Here is a 16,796-nt window from a genome sequence, read left to right as displayed (position 1 = left end):
AGGGCAACCCCGGAAGTGGAGGCCAGGTGGGTGGGTGGAGAGTCCATCCGTGTCTCAGGAAAGGGGTCTCGGGGCCTGCTCTGAGGGCATTCGTCATCTGAGTCTGGGGGCTGCTGAGGCTGCGGTGTTTGCTGGCCGAGGTGGACAGGAGCCCACCGTCGACTGGCGTATATGTAGTTCTCAGCTCTGTTGGTGAGGCGTCACGGGCTGTGTAGAGGGAGCATGCTATCTCTGGCCCAGGTTCCATCCCCAGGTCAGGAGAATCCCCTGGAGGAGGGCATGGCAACCCACTCCAGTCTTCTTTCCTGGAGAATCCCATGGACAGAGGAGCCTGGCGGGCTGCAGTCCATGGGGTCGCAGAGAGTTGGACAGGACTGAAGTGACTCCGCACACGTGTGCAGCTGTGATTTAGCACACAGGTTTTAGGGTCACCAGGGCAGGGGTTGGAGTCCTGGCCCCGCACGTGGGGTCCTAGTGGTTGTCCCAGCCCCCCAATGCACACTCTGTCAGCAGAGCTGCTCTGAAAGGCGGGGTGACCGTCCGGGGGCTGGTGATCAGGGCGGGCAGACTTGTTAGCAGTGACAGGCCAGTGCTCGCTCACCTGAAGCCGTCTGCGTCGCTGCTGTGACCGTCACATGAACGGAGTGCGTTCTGTGGAGTCAGCAAGTTAATGGTTATGCTGGGGGCGGGGGGGCAAATATTGGTTCTGTTGCTTAACACAGAGCTTGGAGAGCGTGGTTCTGGCCTCTGCTCCCGGGTCAACCCGGACGTGCAGGGAGACACGGACTTCCTTCGATGTTTGTTTGCTCTGGCATTCTACACTCTTTCTGTGGCGCACTGTCCTGAGTTACTCTGTCGAGGGCACGAGCCAGTGGGTCTGGGCGGGAAGCGGGGGTTCCTTCCCTAAGGCAGCCATTCCCTCCTGGGTGACCTTGGAGCCTGGGGTCAGGGAGCCGGTTCCCCGGCCTCCAAGGCTCCTTCCTGCCTGAGGGTCGTGGGCTGTGTCCTGCGACTCTGTGAACGCTCCTCAGAATGTCCCAGGTTCCATAGCTGGAACCTGTAGCTGGAGCGCAGCCACGTGACAGGCCGTGGAAAACGTGCTCTCAGGCTGCTCGGCCTGCGGCCCCTTGCAGCTCCAGGGCCTTGGGCAGGTTACTTATTCTCCCGGTGTCGTAACACGAGGTTGTGGACTAACACTCTCAGCTCATGGGCCCCTTTGAAAACTGCCTGTTCTCGTGGGAGTGGCATCTGTCCACAGGAGTCTGTACTTCACCTCAGGCAGAGGAGGGCGGGGGCCCAGCGAGGCCCCCGTTAGGATCCCCAGGCTGGGTGGTTGGCCCAGGACTGACCTGAACCCCTTCAAGCAGTGACCCACTTTATGCTCAACACAGTCCTGCGAGGCGGGGCTGCCACCCCCATTTCACAGACGGGGAGCCTGAGGCACAGAGCTCGCCTCAGAGTGCCAGTGTGGGAGTGGGTCTCAGGCCGCGCCGGGCACTCGGCCCCCGGTCCCATCTACACCACCATGTCCGCGCCAAGGGCGTGCCCTGCCCTGGGTCCCTGCGGGGCCCTCAGGTCGCTCTCAGCCTCCAGCGCTCTGGGGCGTCGGGCAGTGTGAGCTCAGCTTCTCTCAGTTACTCGTCTTATGAAAGGAGACTACGCCCGGTAAAAGCGGCACGTTTATTAACCCCACGCTGTGCTCTGAGCGGCCGTGCCTTGCTCGAGGAGGGGCTGGCTGTCGGCATCTTGGGCTCCCTCGTGCTCCACAGTGGGGGAAGCTTTGGGTGGCAGAGGGGCGCTGCTGGCCTGGGGTGACTGTGAGGAGGGGCTGTGTGTCTGCGCCAGCGCCTTCAGCAACAGCCGTCCTGCCAGTCGGGTGGCACGCGCGTTGCCTCCTCGCCCACGTCTCCCGAAAGGGGCCGGGCCACGCGGTCCCGGCACCAGCAGCTCTTGGTGGTTGTCAGAAGGGAAACGGAATCGCGGATGCCCCGAAGCACTCGAGACGCCCAGCCCTGCCACTAAGGCCTGGCGGGGTTGGCGACCCGGCCCAAGAAGAGCAGGCAGCTGGTGCGGTGCTCGTAGACGAGGAACAGGAAGGGCCGGTCGACGCTGAAGCGGACCTGGGTGGACAGCGGCATGAACCCCACGGCGGTCACGGCTGCGGCCTGCGTGCCCTCCTCGTTCACCGTGATGGTGCCCTGGTGTTTGAACTGCGTCGGGCACAAGGGCGCATCAGGAGCAGAGGTCACACTCGGGGCAGGGCGCAGAGCTGTGTGTCCTCCCGGGAAGGGGCAGGGTGGCGGGGGAGGCCCAGGCTCAGTGGGTCGGGACAGCTCTCGGGACTCAGTGCCCACCCGTCAGCTAAGCTGGGGTCGTGTTGTGTAAGGGGGTGAACAGTGTCACCTCTGTGGTGCGCACCGCGGCCACATGGGAGTCCCCAGGGCGCTCGCATGGCAGGCCCAGGGTCCACAGGCAGGGCAGAGGCTCGGGGGGCCCTGCCCAGACGGGACGGGCGAGGGCGGGTGTTACCAGGTCAATGACGATCCTCTGGCCAGTGATCCCCGTGGTGTTGCTGTGCTTGTCGAAGAGTGCTGTGACCCCCAGGGCCCGCAGGGCGCCCACCAGGTCGTAGTCCTTCTCCAGCTTGAACTTGGGCAGGAGCACCTCCCGCGTCCTGGTAGGGAAGAGAGCGTATTTTACCAACGGCGCGTCTCAGGCCCCGTTCCCTGAGACGTCACAGCCATGCCAGCCTGCGGCCTGCACGTCCGGCCCTGCCCGGCGAGGATGGGGAGACCACCCCTCTAACCCCGTTCCTCAGAAGCGCTTGCTGCCGTGCGCCGGGGCCCTCGGCCCTGTGAGTCCCTGTCCTGCTGGCAGAGCTCTTCCTGGCTTGGGGCTCAGAGGCACCTGACAACGTGTGCCAGTGGGCGCCTGTCACTTCAACGTGCAAGGGGCTGAGGTGCAGCTCAGCGCGCTCGAGGGACAGCACCTGCCTTTCCACCTGGCCTGCCGCCCTCCGTGCTCCATGGCACGCGCACAGCATGCACCCGCTGCCCCCTTGGCGCCAGGACCCCGCGTGCGACGCCACAGCACACAGCAGTCTGTTAGCGTCTGAGGGACAAGACCGGGTCCTCTGCCGGGCCATCCCGGAGGAGCGGGGACAAGACCCGGGGCCTGAATGGGGCCTGCTGGAGGCAGCGACAGGCTCCTCTGGCTGGGGCAGGAGCAGGGCCGTGGGCGGGCCAGGCGGCTGGCCTGCGTTGTGCAGGTGGGGCCCACAGAAGGTTTGAGGGACTACGGGGACACTGACTGGCGGTTGGTGCCAGATGGACCGAGCAGGGATCAGCAGGGTGGTCCGGCCCCGTCACCAGCTCAGGGCAGAGGTGGCGGGCAGTCAGACTAGGAAGGAAGCCCAGTAGGGACGGTCCTTAAAGCAAACATGAGAGGCATGAAGCGGCCTGGCTCCTGGGCAGGCCTGCCTTTCCCCCAGTTCCGGTTCCGTCTGTGTGCTCTGGTCCTGCAGGGAGGCCCAGACCAGGGTCACGTCTTCACGCGGGCCCAGGAAGACGGGGAGGTGATGGATGCGTCCCTCCCACCCTGACCAGCCACAGAGCCTGTCCTGACAGGGACCCGAAACCAACGGGCGCGGCGGACGACCCTGGGGGCGGGCCGGGCGTGTGGCAGAGCCGTGCCGCTCCTGTCCCACGCCTTTTCTCGCTGCTGCACTCTGATCGCCTCTGGCCGAGCAAGAGCTCTGGGCTGAGTTCACAGCGGCCTGGGGGACCGCACCCCTTCCCCTATGGCAACCGTGGCCCCGCGCCCCCCACCCCCGTGGCACCTGTTTGTCATGCTCCTCTGCCACCGCTCCACCGCCTGGGGCGTCAGCTGGCTCTCCAGGGTCTTCATCCCGGACAGCTTGTGCGGGACCACCACAAGCATGCTGATGCCCCCCACGTACTCCAGCCGCAGCACGTCGCAGTCCAGCTCCTGGTCGCTGGCCGCCAGGAACGCGCCCTTGGTCTGCATCATGGGGACCTTGACCACCTCCCGCTCGTTCAGCCGGAAGTTGTGGTTGTGCGTCATTTCCACCGGGAATTTGTTCACCCAGGACCCTGTGAGGTCAGCGGAGCAGGGCCTCTGTGACAGCGTCATAGGGGTCGCCCAGACAGGCTGCGAGGCCCACCGCACATCTGGTTTGGGCCGGACCCAGGTGGCAGTGATGCTGCTGGTGCGGGGACCACACTTGAGAACCGCTGCTCAGAGGCTGACCTGGCCACAGGCGCGCGCACGGCTGCACCGCAACCCTGCTGCTCCTGGCTGCCTGCCGGCTCCCTGGGCGGTGGGGGGCGCTGAGGTCTCCTGGCTGGGGTGCCCACAGGGCATTGCAAGCAGGGCCTGGGCTTTACAGACCCGCGCGGCCTTATCTCTGGGGTCCCAGGAGCCTGTGTGCACGGGTGTGGGGCTTGGGGGTAGATCGCTGCTGGCCCAGAGCAGTAGCTCTAGATATAGGCTTGATTTCCTCTCCCCAGCTGTCCGGGAAGGAGGGGGGTGTGAACGTGAGCCCTTCAAGCCCAGCCTGTCTCCAGCCTTTGGTCCGTCCCGAAAAACAGTAAGAAAACTGAGGTCCAGGTGGGCCTGCTGCAGAGAAAGGTGCGAACTCAGGTGTAACACGGGCTGGAGGGGACGCTGAGCAGCGCTGCTCCTTAGAGCCGCGGTACAGTCCCGCGTGTGCGAGACGGAGACGCTGACAGCAGCAGCCATCGCGGCGGCGGCGAGGCGTAGAGCACGGGCTTCCTCGCCGGGACCTTCCCTGGCCCTGCGAGCCACCCTGAGCCTGGCTCTGCGGGGGGCGTGCGGGTGGAGGCTGCAGGCCCCGCTGCCCTGCCCGCGCGTCTGCCCCGGGGCCGTGCCGCCTCCTACCTTTGAAGTAGAGGCAGTTGAGGAGCAGCATCTGCGTCGCGGGGTCCACGTCCTGCAGTGCGTCTCGTATGAGGCCCTTGGTGAGTCGGGCCACATGCTGGTTCGTGTGGGCGAGGAAGGCCGGATCGGAGAAGTCGGCTGCCCGGACCTCGGCGAAGTAGTACTCCCGGACCTTGGCCTTGAAGTCATCCAGGACCGGGAGCTGCTTCTGCACGTAGAGGTCGCTGACGGAGCGCAGCGTGTACCCGAAGTTCCTGCGGAAGAGGCGGTGGATCAGTTTCCGGAACAGGTTGTGGACGGTGCCCAGCTCGTAGGTGGCGCTGGCGTTGACGAACTCAGCAAAGCGCAGGGCCGTGTGCACCTCCTGGTGGGTGTCGCCCGCCAGGCCCAGGGAGAGCATGGCCATGGCCGCCGACACGCCCACGGGCGCCAGGAAGACGTTGTCGGCCGCGCCGACCCGCACTGCCAGCGCCCGGTACAGGTCGAAGGCGAACTGCGCGTTGAGGAGGTTGAGCCGCTGCACGCGGCTCTTGCCGGGGAAGAGCGGGAGCACGCTGCCGGCGCCCGCCCCGGGGCGCGTGGGGGGGGCCGCGTCCACCACGTCGCTGTAGTCGTCGTCCTCCCCGAAGATCTTCTCCAGGTCCAGGTAGTCTTCCTCCTCCTCCCCGTCCGCGGCCCACTCGCCGGTGACGGTGTTCTCCTCGTGGAAGGCGGCGGGCGGCAGGGGCCCGCTCGCGTTGCTGCCCTTCAGCCGCCCCCACCGGGGCTCCACGGACTCAGGCTCGCCCCTGCCGTCATCACGCTGCCCCCACGGGCCGAGGGTCCTACACGCAGATGCCAGAAGGAGGGCCAGCAGGAGCGGGCGCAACGGGCACCACATCCCGGAGGAGCTGGAGCGGGGGGAGAGCAGACGCGTGAGGACGGCCTGGGGACCCCCCACACACACCAGTGGGGCCCCAGGCGCCCGTCCCCAGACACTTGAGGATCTGGTGACAGACACGCCTGACGTTCTGTGCGGCCTTGTGAGCGCCACTCAGAACCCCTGGTGGAAAGGTGGGCAAAACCGTGGGGCCTGGAGACCCAGGGAGTTTCCTTTTCACTCAGGTACTGAATTTTGGGTCAGTTTTCTGAGTGACACCCAGGGCCCTGGAGGCACAGCAGTGTCCCCCAGTCGGTCGGGGGCCCACGTGCAGTGAGGAGGGCTCGCGAGGACGCTGCTGGCAGGGGGCTGGGGGGCTGCCTCCTGTCCTGGGAGTCCGTGGGGGTCTAATCTGCGTGACCTGGGCCGTGTCTGCAGTGTAGGGGTCGCCCGGGCTGCTCACAGCCCGGGGGTGAGGTGTGCGCATTCTCCCATCTGCCAGTCACTGCCCACTGCTGTGGGAGGGAGGGCCCCATCTCCACCAAGAGCACCTTAGCGCTCTGGGTTAGGGTGTCGGGGGGTGCTGTTAGAAGGTACCGCCAGAGGCCTGAGGGGCTTCCTCCTCGTGAGCGGGGCGCCCCGGGGGGCGTCTGCCTGCCGCCCCTCCCCTGCACGCCTGCCTTCCTGCACCCAGCGTCCCTTCAGTTCCCTAGGGGCCGTGTCTTGTTCAGTGTGCGTGTGTGTGGCCATCTCCTGCTGGGCCTCTGGGGACCAGGACCTGTTTCCCACCCAGGCCAGGAGAGCGCTGCGGGCTCCTGTGAGGTGAAGCTGGGCTGGTTGGGCCTGAGGATGGGCTCAGTGCACGATGCCCCCTGGAGCTCAGTGAGTCCCGCCCGAGCCTCTGCCCGTGTCCGGGGCCAGGCCAGGAGCTCCGCCCTGGGTGTCAGCATGCAGGTCCCACCTGCACTGGGCCGGAGGCTCGACCGGACCCAGGGTCATGGCGCCTCCGCAGTGTCCAGGGCTCAGCCCTCAGCCCCTTGAGTGCGGTCAGCCGCACGCCCGGAGCACCACGGTTTGGAGAGGGACAGGCGCGTGGCTCCTGACTTTGACCCCTCTGTTGTCTTTCCCGGCCCCTCCCCTCCCGCCAGCCTGTCGCGGACGCTGCCCCTACATCGCCTACGCTCAGGACACAGGTCTAAGGTGCGCGGTGCCAGCAGGATCGGGCCAGGGTTCTGGGCAGAACTGAATGTGGATACTGATGGCAGGACACTTAAAAAGGGAGAGGGGAGAAAGGAAGCTGTTTGCCGAAGGTCTCCTGTTGAGGCTGTGCTTGAAAGTATTCTTCTCAAGTTAAAAAAAAAAAGGCTTAGACAGCCCCAGCTTGAATAATCAAGGGTTCAGGAGGAGGAAGTGAGAGCCGACAGGGAGGCGGAGGCGAAAACGCCCGTGTCTGCCCGTGTTCAGGCAGCACACGTGGGAGCGTCTCGTGTCCTGTCGTGTGTTCCACGCTGACAAGCCTGATGCGTTCATCACGCTCTCGTCAGAGGGAGCAGGTGTATCTTCTGAGACCTCACTTTCTGTGGATTAAAGCTAGGGACCTGGAAGGTACATTTCCCTGTAGTCTTGGCATTCAGCATTGCAGGAGTTAAGTAACATGCTTCAGAATTATCGTTCGGTTGCGTTTAAATCCAGGGTACTACGTTTGAAGAGAAGCAGTGCTTTCTCAAGGTAAATCATTCAAAAGCTTGCTTTTCTGGGCATGTTCTGTGGCACTGCCTCAGCTGGTTACACGGAGCAGGGCCCGGACTTGGTGATCCTTGCCCCTCCTGGCTGCTGTCTCCCGGCCCAGGAGGAGCGTGGCTGACGGAGCCGAGGACGCTCTTAAAGTGGACGGGACTTCAGACTCAGCACAGAACACCCCCAGGGCCCCTGTCCCCAGGCTCACCAGGTCTGTCTGCACGTGTGTGCACACATGTGACACACACAGACACATTTTTCTGAACCAGTTGCGACGCCCCAGAACCAGGATGCCCACCCCCAGCCCCATTCCCAGTTCAGGTCCCTAAGCTCGCTCAGACCCTCCTCACGGGCAGGTAAAATGGACAGAAGACCTTCCCCTTCTGAAAAGAGCGGTAGGGACTGTTGGAAGGTGTCGCCAGAAAGAAAAAGAAGCCTGTCACCCCTCTCACCCCGCAGAAGGGTTGGGACCTACTCACCTCTGTGCCGCTGGTGCGAAGTGGCTCTGCAGGGGTGGGATCGGCCAAGGCCGGCCGCGCGCTTCTGTGACCTTTGGTGCTGGGCTGCAGTCGCGGTCTTCCAAAGTACACAGGTCGCAGATGGAACACCGCCCCCCAGCCTCGTCAGCACAAAGCCCCGCTGTGTGCCTGGTCACCGCCCAGCAGCTGCGACTCCAACATTTGGAGGCCCGTCTGTCTCCATGTGGATGAGCCGTCAGGACTCTGCGGCCAGGGCTGAGTTGTGTCATGGGGGTGGCTCGGATGCTACCCTGGACATGATAGCCGTGGGTAGCCACCCACCACCGTGCATGCTGACCTCAGTTCTCGGCTGGGGGCGCCACGAGGAGACTCTGGCCCAGGCCTGCGTGCCGTGCCTGGTCCCTGCAGGGCACCCAGCCCCACTCCCGTGTCACAGGGAAGCAGGGCCACGCCGAGGCTCCGGGGGCCTGGTCGCTGCTGTTTCTAGTTTGTGGGGTTCCGTTTGTTTGGGTTATGCTGCACAGCATGCAGGATCTCCAGAGGTTCTCAGGGCGTTCGCGGGAGCTGTTGGCCCTGGTAGCCTCTGTGTCTAGTTTGTGGGGTTCTGTTTGTTTGGGTCGTGCTGCACAGCATGCAGGATCTCTGTCCCTGAACAGGGGTTGAACTCTGGCCCCTGGCAGTGCGAGTCCAGTAGTAACCATGGACCGCTGGGAAGCCCTGGGGTATCTCCTTTATGATGTGTATTTCGACCTCACTTTCCAAGAAGTGTCGTATTGATTATCATTCTACCCACAGTGGGTGAAGGGGCCCATCTTGCCATCCCCCCACAGCAGTGGGCATCACCCTGTTCCTGGCCTCCACCTGGCACGTACTTGGTGCTTATAGATCGTAGTACACGTTTGGACCGAGGAGCCCCGCTTGCGGTGGTGGTTAGCACTGTGTGGGGGCTGGACCTCTGCCAGAGGCTCTGGAGGATCCACGCGTCTGCCAGGAGCTGTGGGCACCTGTCACCATTCTCCATACCTGAGCCCCCCACACAGACGCACACGCACACACATGCACGCACACACGCACGCACACATGCAGACGACACGCACGTACACAGACATGCACGTACACACACGCACGCACACAGCCGGACACTGTCAGGTTGGGGGTGCAGGGAGTCCAGTCTCAAGAGGCTCACTTGTTACCTGCTTCGCGCGCTGGGCTCTGCCCATGGTCCCCGCGCCTCCCTGCCCCCCACCCCACCCCCCCTGCTCCCCCGCCTCGGGCCTGGTGCTCCTGCAGCCTGGTGGCTGCATGCTGCTGCTGCTGCTAAGTCACTTCAGTCGTGTCCAACTCTGTGCCACCCCATAGACTGCAGCCCACCAGGCTCCCCCGTCCCTGGGATCCTCCAGGCAAGAACACTGGAGTGGGTTGCCATTTTCTTCTCCAATGCATGAAAGTGAAAAGTGAAAGTGAAGTCTCTCAGTCGCGTCCGACTCTTAGCGACCCCATGGACTGCAGCCTGCCAGGCTTCTCCATGGGATTTTCCAGGCAAGAGTACTGGAGTGGGGTGCCATTGCCTTCTGCCCACCTGTAAACACCTGGCTGAGGTCCTGGGGCAGCTGCCGCCTGCTTCCTGGTAGTGAAGCAGAGCTGGTCCCTCCCAGCGCGAAGCCCACCTGCACTCGAGGGCGCGGGAGGGTTTTCAGGGAGCCTGCTGGGGGCCGCTGGTCCGGCCTTCCCTCCCGGGCCAGGTGACCGCTCCTGTGAGAGGAGGCCTGGAGGGCGGGTCATGGGCTCGCGTCCGTAGGGCTGAGTTCCGTGTGCAGACAGCCCCCTTCTCTGCCTCTGCTCCACCAGCTCACCCGGCGGCTGCCACCCATCAAGGAGCCGAAGCCAAGGCTGCAGAAGCTCTTCCGGGACTTCTGGCTGTACTCGGTGCTGATGGGGTTCGCCGTGGAGGGCTCAGGTAGGGGACCCCCCAGGGGCAGCGCAGAGCGAGGCCCAGGGTCCTGACAGGGCGTGTGTGCACGCGCAGGACGGCCAATGTGGCTGCTGCCTCCACAGTGAGGACGTGGTTTAGGGTTCTGGGAACCCCACGTGCCTTCGGGGACCCTGCCCCACTTAGGAAACGGACTTGTTTCTGTCCCCATCCTGGGGACAGGCACGGGGCCCATGGCTAGAGCTGCTCTCAGCAGGGCCCCAGTGGGGCGCCTCCCGAGCCAGGTGGCACCTCAGCCCTCCCTGTCTTGCAGGACTCTGGCCCGAGGAGTGGTATGAGGGGGTCTGTGAGATCGCCACCAAGTCCCCGCTGCTCACCTTTCCCAGCAAAGAGCCTCTGCGGTCCGTCCTCCAGTACAACTCGGCCATGAAGAACGATACAGTTACGCCGGTAAGGATGCCTCCCTGCCAAGCAAGGTGCTCCAGGCGGGGTTTGGGGACGCTCCTGTGGATGAGAGGGCTGGTCCTGCGTGCCCGTGGCTACGGGGCCGGTTTCGGGCTGGGGTCGCCTGCGCTCAGGCCACCCCGCCGCCTACAGGCCGAGCTGAGTGAGCTGCGCAGCACCGTTGTCAATCTTCTGGACCCAGCCCCCGAGGTGTCCGCCCTCATCGGCAAGCTGGACTTTGCCATGTCCACCTACCTGCTGTCCGTCTACCGGCTGGAGTACATGAGGTACGCGGGCTGGCCCTGTGTGCACTGTCCCGGCTCTGGCTGTGCCGCTCCTCCTGGCTCATCAGCGTCCTTAGAAGCGCCAGCCCGGGCTCCCACTCTCCCGTGTGCGCCTCCTCCCTGAGCCCCCGCTGCCCCCGGGCTCCAGTGCTGCGGGGGCCTGCGCTTGGGCCAGGCCACTCAACTGTCACCAGAGCAGCCGCCAGCCCTGCACGTGGCCCTGGCGGCCCCGGGAGGGGCGGCCACGCTCGCGGCCTCGCCCGCCAGCGGCGCTGCGGGCCCGAGCTGCGCGCTCACCCAGGCCGTCCTGCAGGGTCCTGCGCTCCAGCGACCCCGCCCGGTTCCAGGTGATGTTCTGCTACTTCGAGGACAAGGCCATCCAGAAGGACAAGTCTGGTAGGTGGCAGCGCGGGCCTCCGACGCGCGCCGGGGTTCAGTGGTGTAAGCGGGGAGTGCTCCCTGTGTACGTGGAGAAGGCAGCTCCGTGGCGCTGCATGCTGCCTCAGAAACACGAGTGTAGCGCCTGCCTGGGCCCCTGGGAGCGGGGCTGTGCTGGGCGGCTCGTGGGCCTGGGCCCCTGGGAGCGGGGCTGTGCTGGGCGGCTCGTGGGCCCAGGCCCCTGGGAGTGGGGCTGTGCTGGGTGGCTCGTGGGCCTGGGCCCCTGGGAGCAGGGCTGTGCTGGGCGGCTCATGGCTGAGGAGCAGTCTTGCTTCTGGACACTGCTGCTGAGAGGACCAAGGCCAGGGTGCAGAACGCAAACGTGGATACGTTTCTGTTGTTTTGCTTAAAAGAAGGGAAGATACAGTAGGACGTGCATCTTGAAGGACTTGAGGAGGTGGTGTGCGCGTGTCTCTGTGCGTGCGCGTGTCTCTGCGTGCGTGCGCGTGTCTCTGCGTGCGTGCGCGTGTCTCTGCGTGCGTGCGCATGTGCGCAGTGTCTAACTTTATTTCTTCCACTGCTGGTGCTTTAGTCACTCAGTCGTTACGGTTTAGTGACAAGTCACTAAGATGTGACCCCACGGACTGTAGCCTGCTAGGCTCCTCTGTCCATGGGGATTCTCCAGGCAAGAGTACTGGAGTGGGTTGCCATTTTCTTTTCTAGGGGATCTTCTCGACCCAGGGATCAAACCCGGGCCTCCTGCATGGCAGGCAGATTCTTAACCAACTGAGCCCCCAGGGAAGCCCATTTCTTCCACCAAGTGTTTGTAAATTAGCGACTGTAGTTGTTCCTCTCATGCGATCAGGAAAGAGGGAGACCAGGAAAGAGCCACAGGGTCCAGGGAGAGGTCGGGCACCTGTGTAGGGCCACCCCTGGTGTCAGTGACCAGGTAGGAAGGGTGCCCCGCAGCTGATGGGCAGAGACGTCCCACGAGCAGCGGTTGGAGGGGCTGGTCCGCCAAGAGCAGGCAGCTCGCCGTGGGCGCCTGCCCCTCCTGGGCACCCTGCGCGCCCCAGCAGGCCTGCTGCTCCCGAGCAGACCCAGCGGCTCCCACAAGCCTCAGCGGCAGGACCTGCGGGCCACGCCTGGTTTAAGGCCACGTCCTCCTTTCCTGGGGAGCTTTCGGGACACGAGTCTGTGAGATGTGAGGACTCGCAGGCCCTCGGGTGCCGTGCACAGACCGAGGCTCACCGTCCCAGCAGGACTACACTCGAACCTCTCTGTGCTGTCAAAGCGTGCCCGTCACCAAAGCCCTAGTGAAGCGAACCTAATGTAAGAAAAGGGACGAAACCACGTAGAAATACTGAAATTGAGGCAGCAGAGAGGAGAGACTCACGGCCTAGGCGCTATTTGCCGGTTTTAGTGAGAGAGCAGAGGCGGGCTGCTGCGCCGCCGCCTGGGCCGTGTGCTGACTCGGAAGCGCCTGTAGGGGCTGCAGGAGCATCCCGGTGCAGCCGGGGGCGGGCGGCCCCACTGATGCCCTGTGTCGCAGGGGTGATGCAGTGTGTGATCACTGGTGGGAGTGTCCTGGTGCAGCTGGGGGCGCGGACGCCCCCGCTGACGCCCCCGTGTCACAGGGGTGCCTGTAAGGGGCTGGTGGAGCAGCCGGGGGCGTGGGCGGCCCCGCTGACACCCCTGTGTCGCAGGGATGATGCAGTGTGTGATCGCCGTCGCCGACAAGGTGTTCGACGCCTTCCTGAACATGATGGCGGAGAAAGTAAGCCTCGGGGGGGCGCCCGCGTGCCCGCCAGAATGCACGTGCGGGGCCTGCAGCGTGTGTGCTCCAAACCCAGGCCAAGACCAAGGAGAACGAGGAGGAGCTGGAGCGGCACGCGCAGTTCCTGCTGGTCAGCTTCAACCACGTCCACAAACGCATCCGCAGGGTCGCCGACAAGTACCTGTCTGGGCTGGTGGACAAGTGAGCTCCGCTCCCTGCTGCGCCGCGCGCCGCCCCCCAGCCGTGGCCCCCCAGGCCCCGGGTGTCCCCCTGGCCCACAGGAGGACCAGGCCCACCCTGAGCCCCCTGCACCCCACGCTGTCCCTGCCGTGCCCGGAGCCCCATGGGAATGACTGCCGGGGGAGGGTGCTGAGGGCGGCCTGGGCCTGCCCCACGGCCCCGTGACGGCTTCAGTGAACGGGCCTCCGTGGTTGCCGGAGCAGTTGCCGTCCAGGCAGGGCCGGAGGGCGTGTCTGAGCCGGCCTCCACACCTACAGCCTGCTCCGTGAGCCCCCGGCTCCCGACAGCTCCTCCTGTGCACCCCCAGGTGCCGCACACGCACACACACGCACAGCTGAGTTACACACGGACTTCCCGTGTACAGGCAGTGCCCCAGCCCTGCTGGTCAAGGCTCCCGTCGTGCCCTGTTCAGTGTGGGAGCAGGGGGCTGTGGATGGAAACAGAGAGGGCCCCGTGGGGAGCAGGGGGGCTTGGCTGGTGGCGGCCAGGACAATGGGGTTGGGTGGTCTCAGGAGCACAGCTCCGGGCGGGGGGCTCTGGGCCTTGAGCAGGGGGCTCTGGGTGCAGGTTCCCCCACTTGCTCTGGAGCGGGACAGTGCTGAAGACCATGCTGGACATCCTGCAGACCCTGTCCCTGTCGCTGAGTGCTGTGAGTGCCCTGCCCGCCCCGCCGAGCCTGCCTCACGCCCCAAGTTGTTGTGGGGGGGGGGGCGCCCGTCAGAGATGGGCGGGGGCAGGGAGGGAGGCGCCCGTGGGGACGCGGTGTGAGGCGGGCCCTGTGCTTCCAGGACATCCACAAGGACCAGCCATACTATGACATTCCCGACGTGCCCTACCGCATCACCGTCCCGGACACTTATGAGGCCCGAGAGGTAGGCAGGCGGGGCCGGGCGGGGCCCGGGGCCACAGTCCAGCCCTGGGGCGCTGAGTGCTGCCTGCCCTCGCCCCCTCTGCCAGAGCATCGTCAAAGACTTCGCTGCGCGCTGCGGAATGATCCTTCAGGAGGCCATGAAGTGGGCGCCCACGGTCACCAAGTCCCACCTGCAGGTATTTCCGTGAGGTCAGCGGGAAGCGGCCTTGGTGAGCTCCCTCCACCTGTCGGGAGCTTTACCCAGACGGCGTGCTCAACCCACACACGGCGCTGGTGTGACGGGCCAGGGACATGGGGGCACCTGGGGCAGATGTGCCAGTCTGGGCTGGGGCATGCGGTGGAACTGCGGAGGGGCTCAGGGCAGCTGACCGGGGAGTGTGGCGCGGCGGGGTGGCGCCAGCGTGGAGGCTCGGCTGGAGCCCCCCTGCTGCGCAGAGGCGTGCCTCGCCTGCAAGGTGACCGGGCCCCGTGACAGGAGTACCTGAGCAAGCGCCAGAGCTGGGTGTCGGGCCTGTCGCAGCACACGGGGCTGGCCATGGCCACCGAGAGCGTCCTGCACTACGCCGGCTACAACAGGCAGAGCACGAGCCTCGGGGTACGTGTGCGGGTGTCGGGGGCCGGCCCCCGCCTGGGGAGCTCGCGGCAGACCCCAGGCTTGGGAGCTGCCGCCTGTGCTTCTCACGGAGAGTGGAGGCCAGTCCTTTGCGGGATCCGGTCCACGCAGTAGACGGGGTCGTGCTGGACGGCGCGGCCACTGAGGTGTGTTTGCAGGCGACGCAGCTCACAGAGCGGCCAGCCTGTGTCAAGAAGGACTACTCCAACTTCATGGCTTCACTGAACCTGCGCAACCGCTATGCAGGCGAGGTACCTCCCCTGCCCGCCCACCCGCCTCCTACCCGCCCGGGGGTGGCGGGAGGTCCATCTCTGGGGAAGGTCCAGTCTTTGAAAGGGGTGGGAGCTCTTCTCAAGTCTTGTGAAAGAAAAAAACATCCGACTCAAGAAGCCCCCTGCCCTGGGGGTCCATCCAGAACGTTGGGAGCAGCAGGTGCTTCTGGAGGAGGAGCTCTGGGTGCAGGGGGTGGGCTGCGGGGACAGCCTGGCACTCGGCGCAGGCACAGAGCCGTGGGCAGGGCGGCCGGGCTACGTGCACCTCCGCTGCCTGCAGGTGTACGGGATGATCCGGTTCTCAGACGCCACAGGCCACACATCAGACCTGAACAAGATGATGGTCCAGGAGCTGAAGGCCGCACTGGGCGCCGGCGATGCTCAGCAGTACACGCAGGCCATGTTCAAGCTGACGGCCATGCTCATCAGCAGCAGAGGTGCTCCCCAGGGGCTGCGGCCGGCCGTGCGTGGGGTGGGGGCCGCGGGCCTGCCTGTCGGCCTCTGAACAGCATCCCCTGGTTGCAGACTGTGACCCGCGGCTCCTCCACCACCTGTGCTGGGGCCCCCTGCAGATGTTCAACGAGCACGGCATGGAGGCCGCCCTGGCCTGCTGGGAGTGGCTGCTGGCCGGCAAGAACGGGGTGGAGGTGCCGGTAAGACGCTAGCCATGGGGCCCGAGGGGTGGAGGACCAGCCTTGGCCCCTTGGCTGTGGAGCATGGAGACCCCGGGCAAGCCCCCTTGTCCTCCCGGGGCCTCGCATGTCAGCAAGATGGTGATGTGAAAGCCTGACCCCAGGAGCATCTCCCAGGTTAGAGGGGACTTGGGTTCAGGGACCCGCGGTGCCTGACACTGTTGTTCCCCCAGCGCTCGGCAGGGGGAGCCCGCGCTCTGCTGGTGGCTTCCATCCCTGTTGTGTCCAACTCTTGGACTGTAGCCCGCCAGGCTCTTCTCCAGGCAAGAGTACTGGAGTGGGTTGCCATTTCCTTCTCCAGGAGATTTTTCCGACGCAGGGCTCTAACCCGGCTCTCCCACACTGCAGGCAGACTCAACCGTCTGAGCCACCAGGGCGCTTGTGTTTATGCACAGCAACCAGGTCCCAGCTGCCCAGGAGGGCAGCCCCCTGTGTCCATGTTTCTGGACTTCCTGCTGGAGGGGGCCCAAGGAGAGGAGGGTCATTTAACATCTGAAAGCAGATTTGTGTTTCCAAGGTTCCCATTAATTTCCCTGGTAACATGGATGTGCCTAGTTTTTCCTGCTTTTATTAAGCTGAGATGCATGGTCAGAAAGGGGTTCTGTGTTCTTGCCCCTGAGGGGCTTAGCTGGATAACTTCCAAGGATGCAGCTGGGGTGTTCCAGGCAGGGGCACACTCGGGGCTGACGTGAGGGGTCACTGGCCCTGCCCCCACAGAGGGAGGTCGGCTGCGGCTGGGCTGTCTTCAGAGCCCGTGGAAGGTTCTGACCGCGTACCCAGGGTGACGTCATGGGCCCTGTGCCCTGTGCCCACCTGGCCATCTCACGCGGCTCTTGTCTCTGTGGGGAGGGGGCTCTGGTCACGGCTGCGTCCCGTCCCATCAGAGCTCGTGCGTGACTCGTCTTCATCTGTGTCACTGCTGCGCGTGACACGCGCCTTGTAGGGCTGTGTGTGTTGTTGGGCTCTTCCTAAGCTGGCGGGTCTGTCCAAACCATGTCCGCTCCTCACATGCTCCTGTGAGCCCAGGTCTGCGGTTCTCCTCCGCACTTCTGGGCTGCAGGCGGCGGGAACACGCACCTTCATCCTGCACAGTGGCAGGTTTTCCCGGGTCTGCGGTCCTGAATTGACAGCTGTGTTGTTTCAGATCTTTGATTTTTTAATAACTTGAGTCTTATGTGCCTGTGTATGATTTCCTGTGTATTTTATGTTGGGACTTATTGAACTTACTAAATTTAGAGATTTCAGACTTTTCATCACACTTGCAAAACTTCAGGCCAGTGTTTCATGGAGTATATTTTTT

The 16,796-nt window shown here is 64.6% G+C and overlaps 2 protein-coding genes across 3 annotated transcripts in view; one reads left to right on the top strand and one right to left on the bottom strand.

Annotated features, from left to right (window-relative positions):
- PI4KA (phosphatidylinositol 4-kinase alpha) overlaps nucleotides 1-16,796 on the top strand; it is a 58,944-nt gene that overhangs the window by 27,624 nt on the left and 14,524 nt on the right. For both annotated transcript variants that reach the window (XM_055549797.1, XM_055549796.1), the window contains exons 20-32: nucleotides 9,844-9,952; nucleotides 10,239-10,375; nucleotides 10,523-10,656; nucleotides 10,967-11,049; nucleotides 12,738-12,808; nucleotides 12,885-13,009; nucleotides 13,616-13,697; nucleotides 13,837-13,920; nucleotides 14,006-14,095; nucleotides 14,395-14,514; nucleotides 14,691-14,783; nucleotides 15,085-15,241; nucleotides 15,330-15,457. In XM_055549797.1, coding sequence (XP_055405772.1) covers nucleotides 9,844-9,952; nucleotides 10,239-10,375; nucleotides 10,523-10,656; nucleotides 10,967-11,049; nucleotides 12,738-12,808; nucleotides 12,885-13,009; nucleotides 13,616-13,697; nucleotides 13,837-13,920; nucleotides 14,006-14,095; nucleotides 14,395-14,514; nucleotides 14,691-14,783; nucleotides 15,085-15,241; nucleotides 15,330-15,457 — 1,413 coding nt within the window. The remainder of the gene's footprint in view (nucleotides 1-9,843; nucleotides 9,953-10,238; nucleotides 10,376-10,522; nucleotides 10,657-10,966; nucleotides 11,050-12,737; nucleotides 12,809-12,884; nucleotides 13,010-13,615; nucleotides 13,698-13,836; nucleotides 13,921-14,005; nucleotides 14,096-14,394; nucleotides 14,515-14,690; nucleotides 14,784-15,084; nucleotides 15,242-15,329; nucleotides 15,458-16,796) is intronic.
- Nucleotides 1,888-5,800, bottom strand: SERPIND1 (serpin family D member 1). Its single transcript, XM_055549798.1, has 4 exons — nucleotides 4,921-5,800; nucleotides 3,839-4,112; nucleotides 2,530-2,674; nucleotides 1,888-2,210 (listed from the first exon to the last, which is right to left on the bottom strand). The coding sequence occupies exons 1-4, from the start codon at nucleotides 5,798-5,800 to the stop codon at nucleotides 2,019-2,021; spliced, it is 1,491 nt and encodes a 496-aa protein (XP_055405773.1). The 3' UTR covers nucleotides 1,888-2,018.

The sequence above is a fragment of the Bubalus kerabau genome, chromosome 16, assembly GCF_029407905.1.
Source record: "Bubalus kerabau isolate K-KA32 ecotype Philippines breed swamp buffalo chromosome 16, PCC_UOA_SB_1v2, whole genome shotgun sequence".
In the NCBI taxonomy this organism is placed as follows: domain Eukaryota; kingdom Metazoa; phylum Chordata; class Mammalia; order Artiodactyla; family Bovidae; genus Bubalus; species Bubalus kerabau.
The sequence above is the reverse complement of the archived record's forward strand: the minus strand, read 5'-3'. Positions and strand labels throughout refer to the sequence as shown.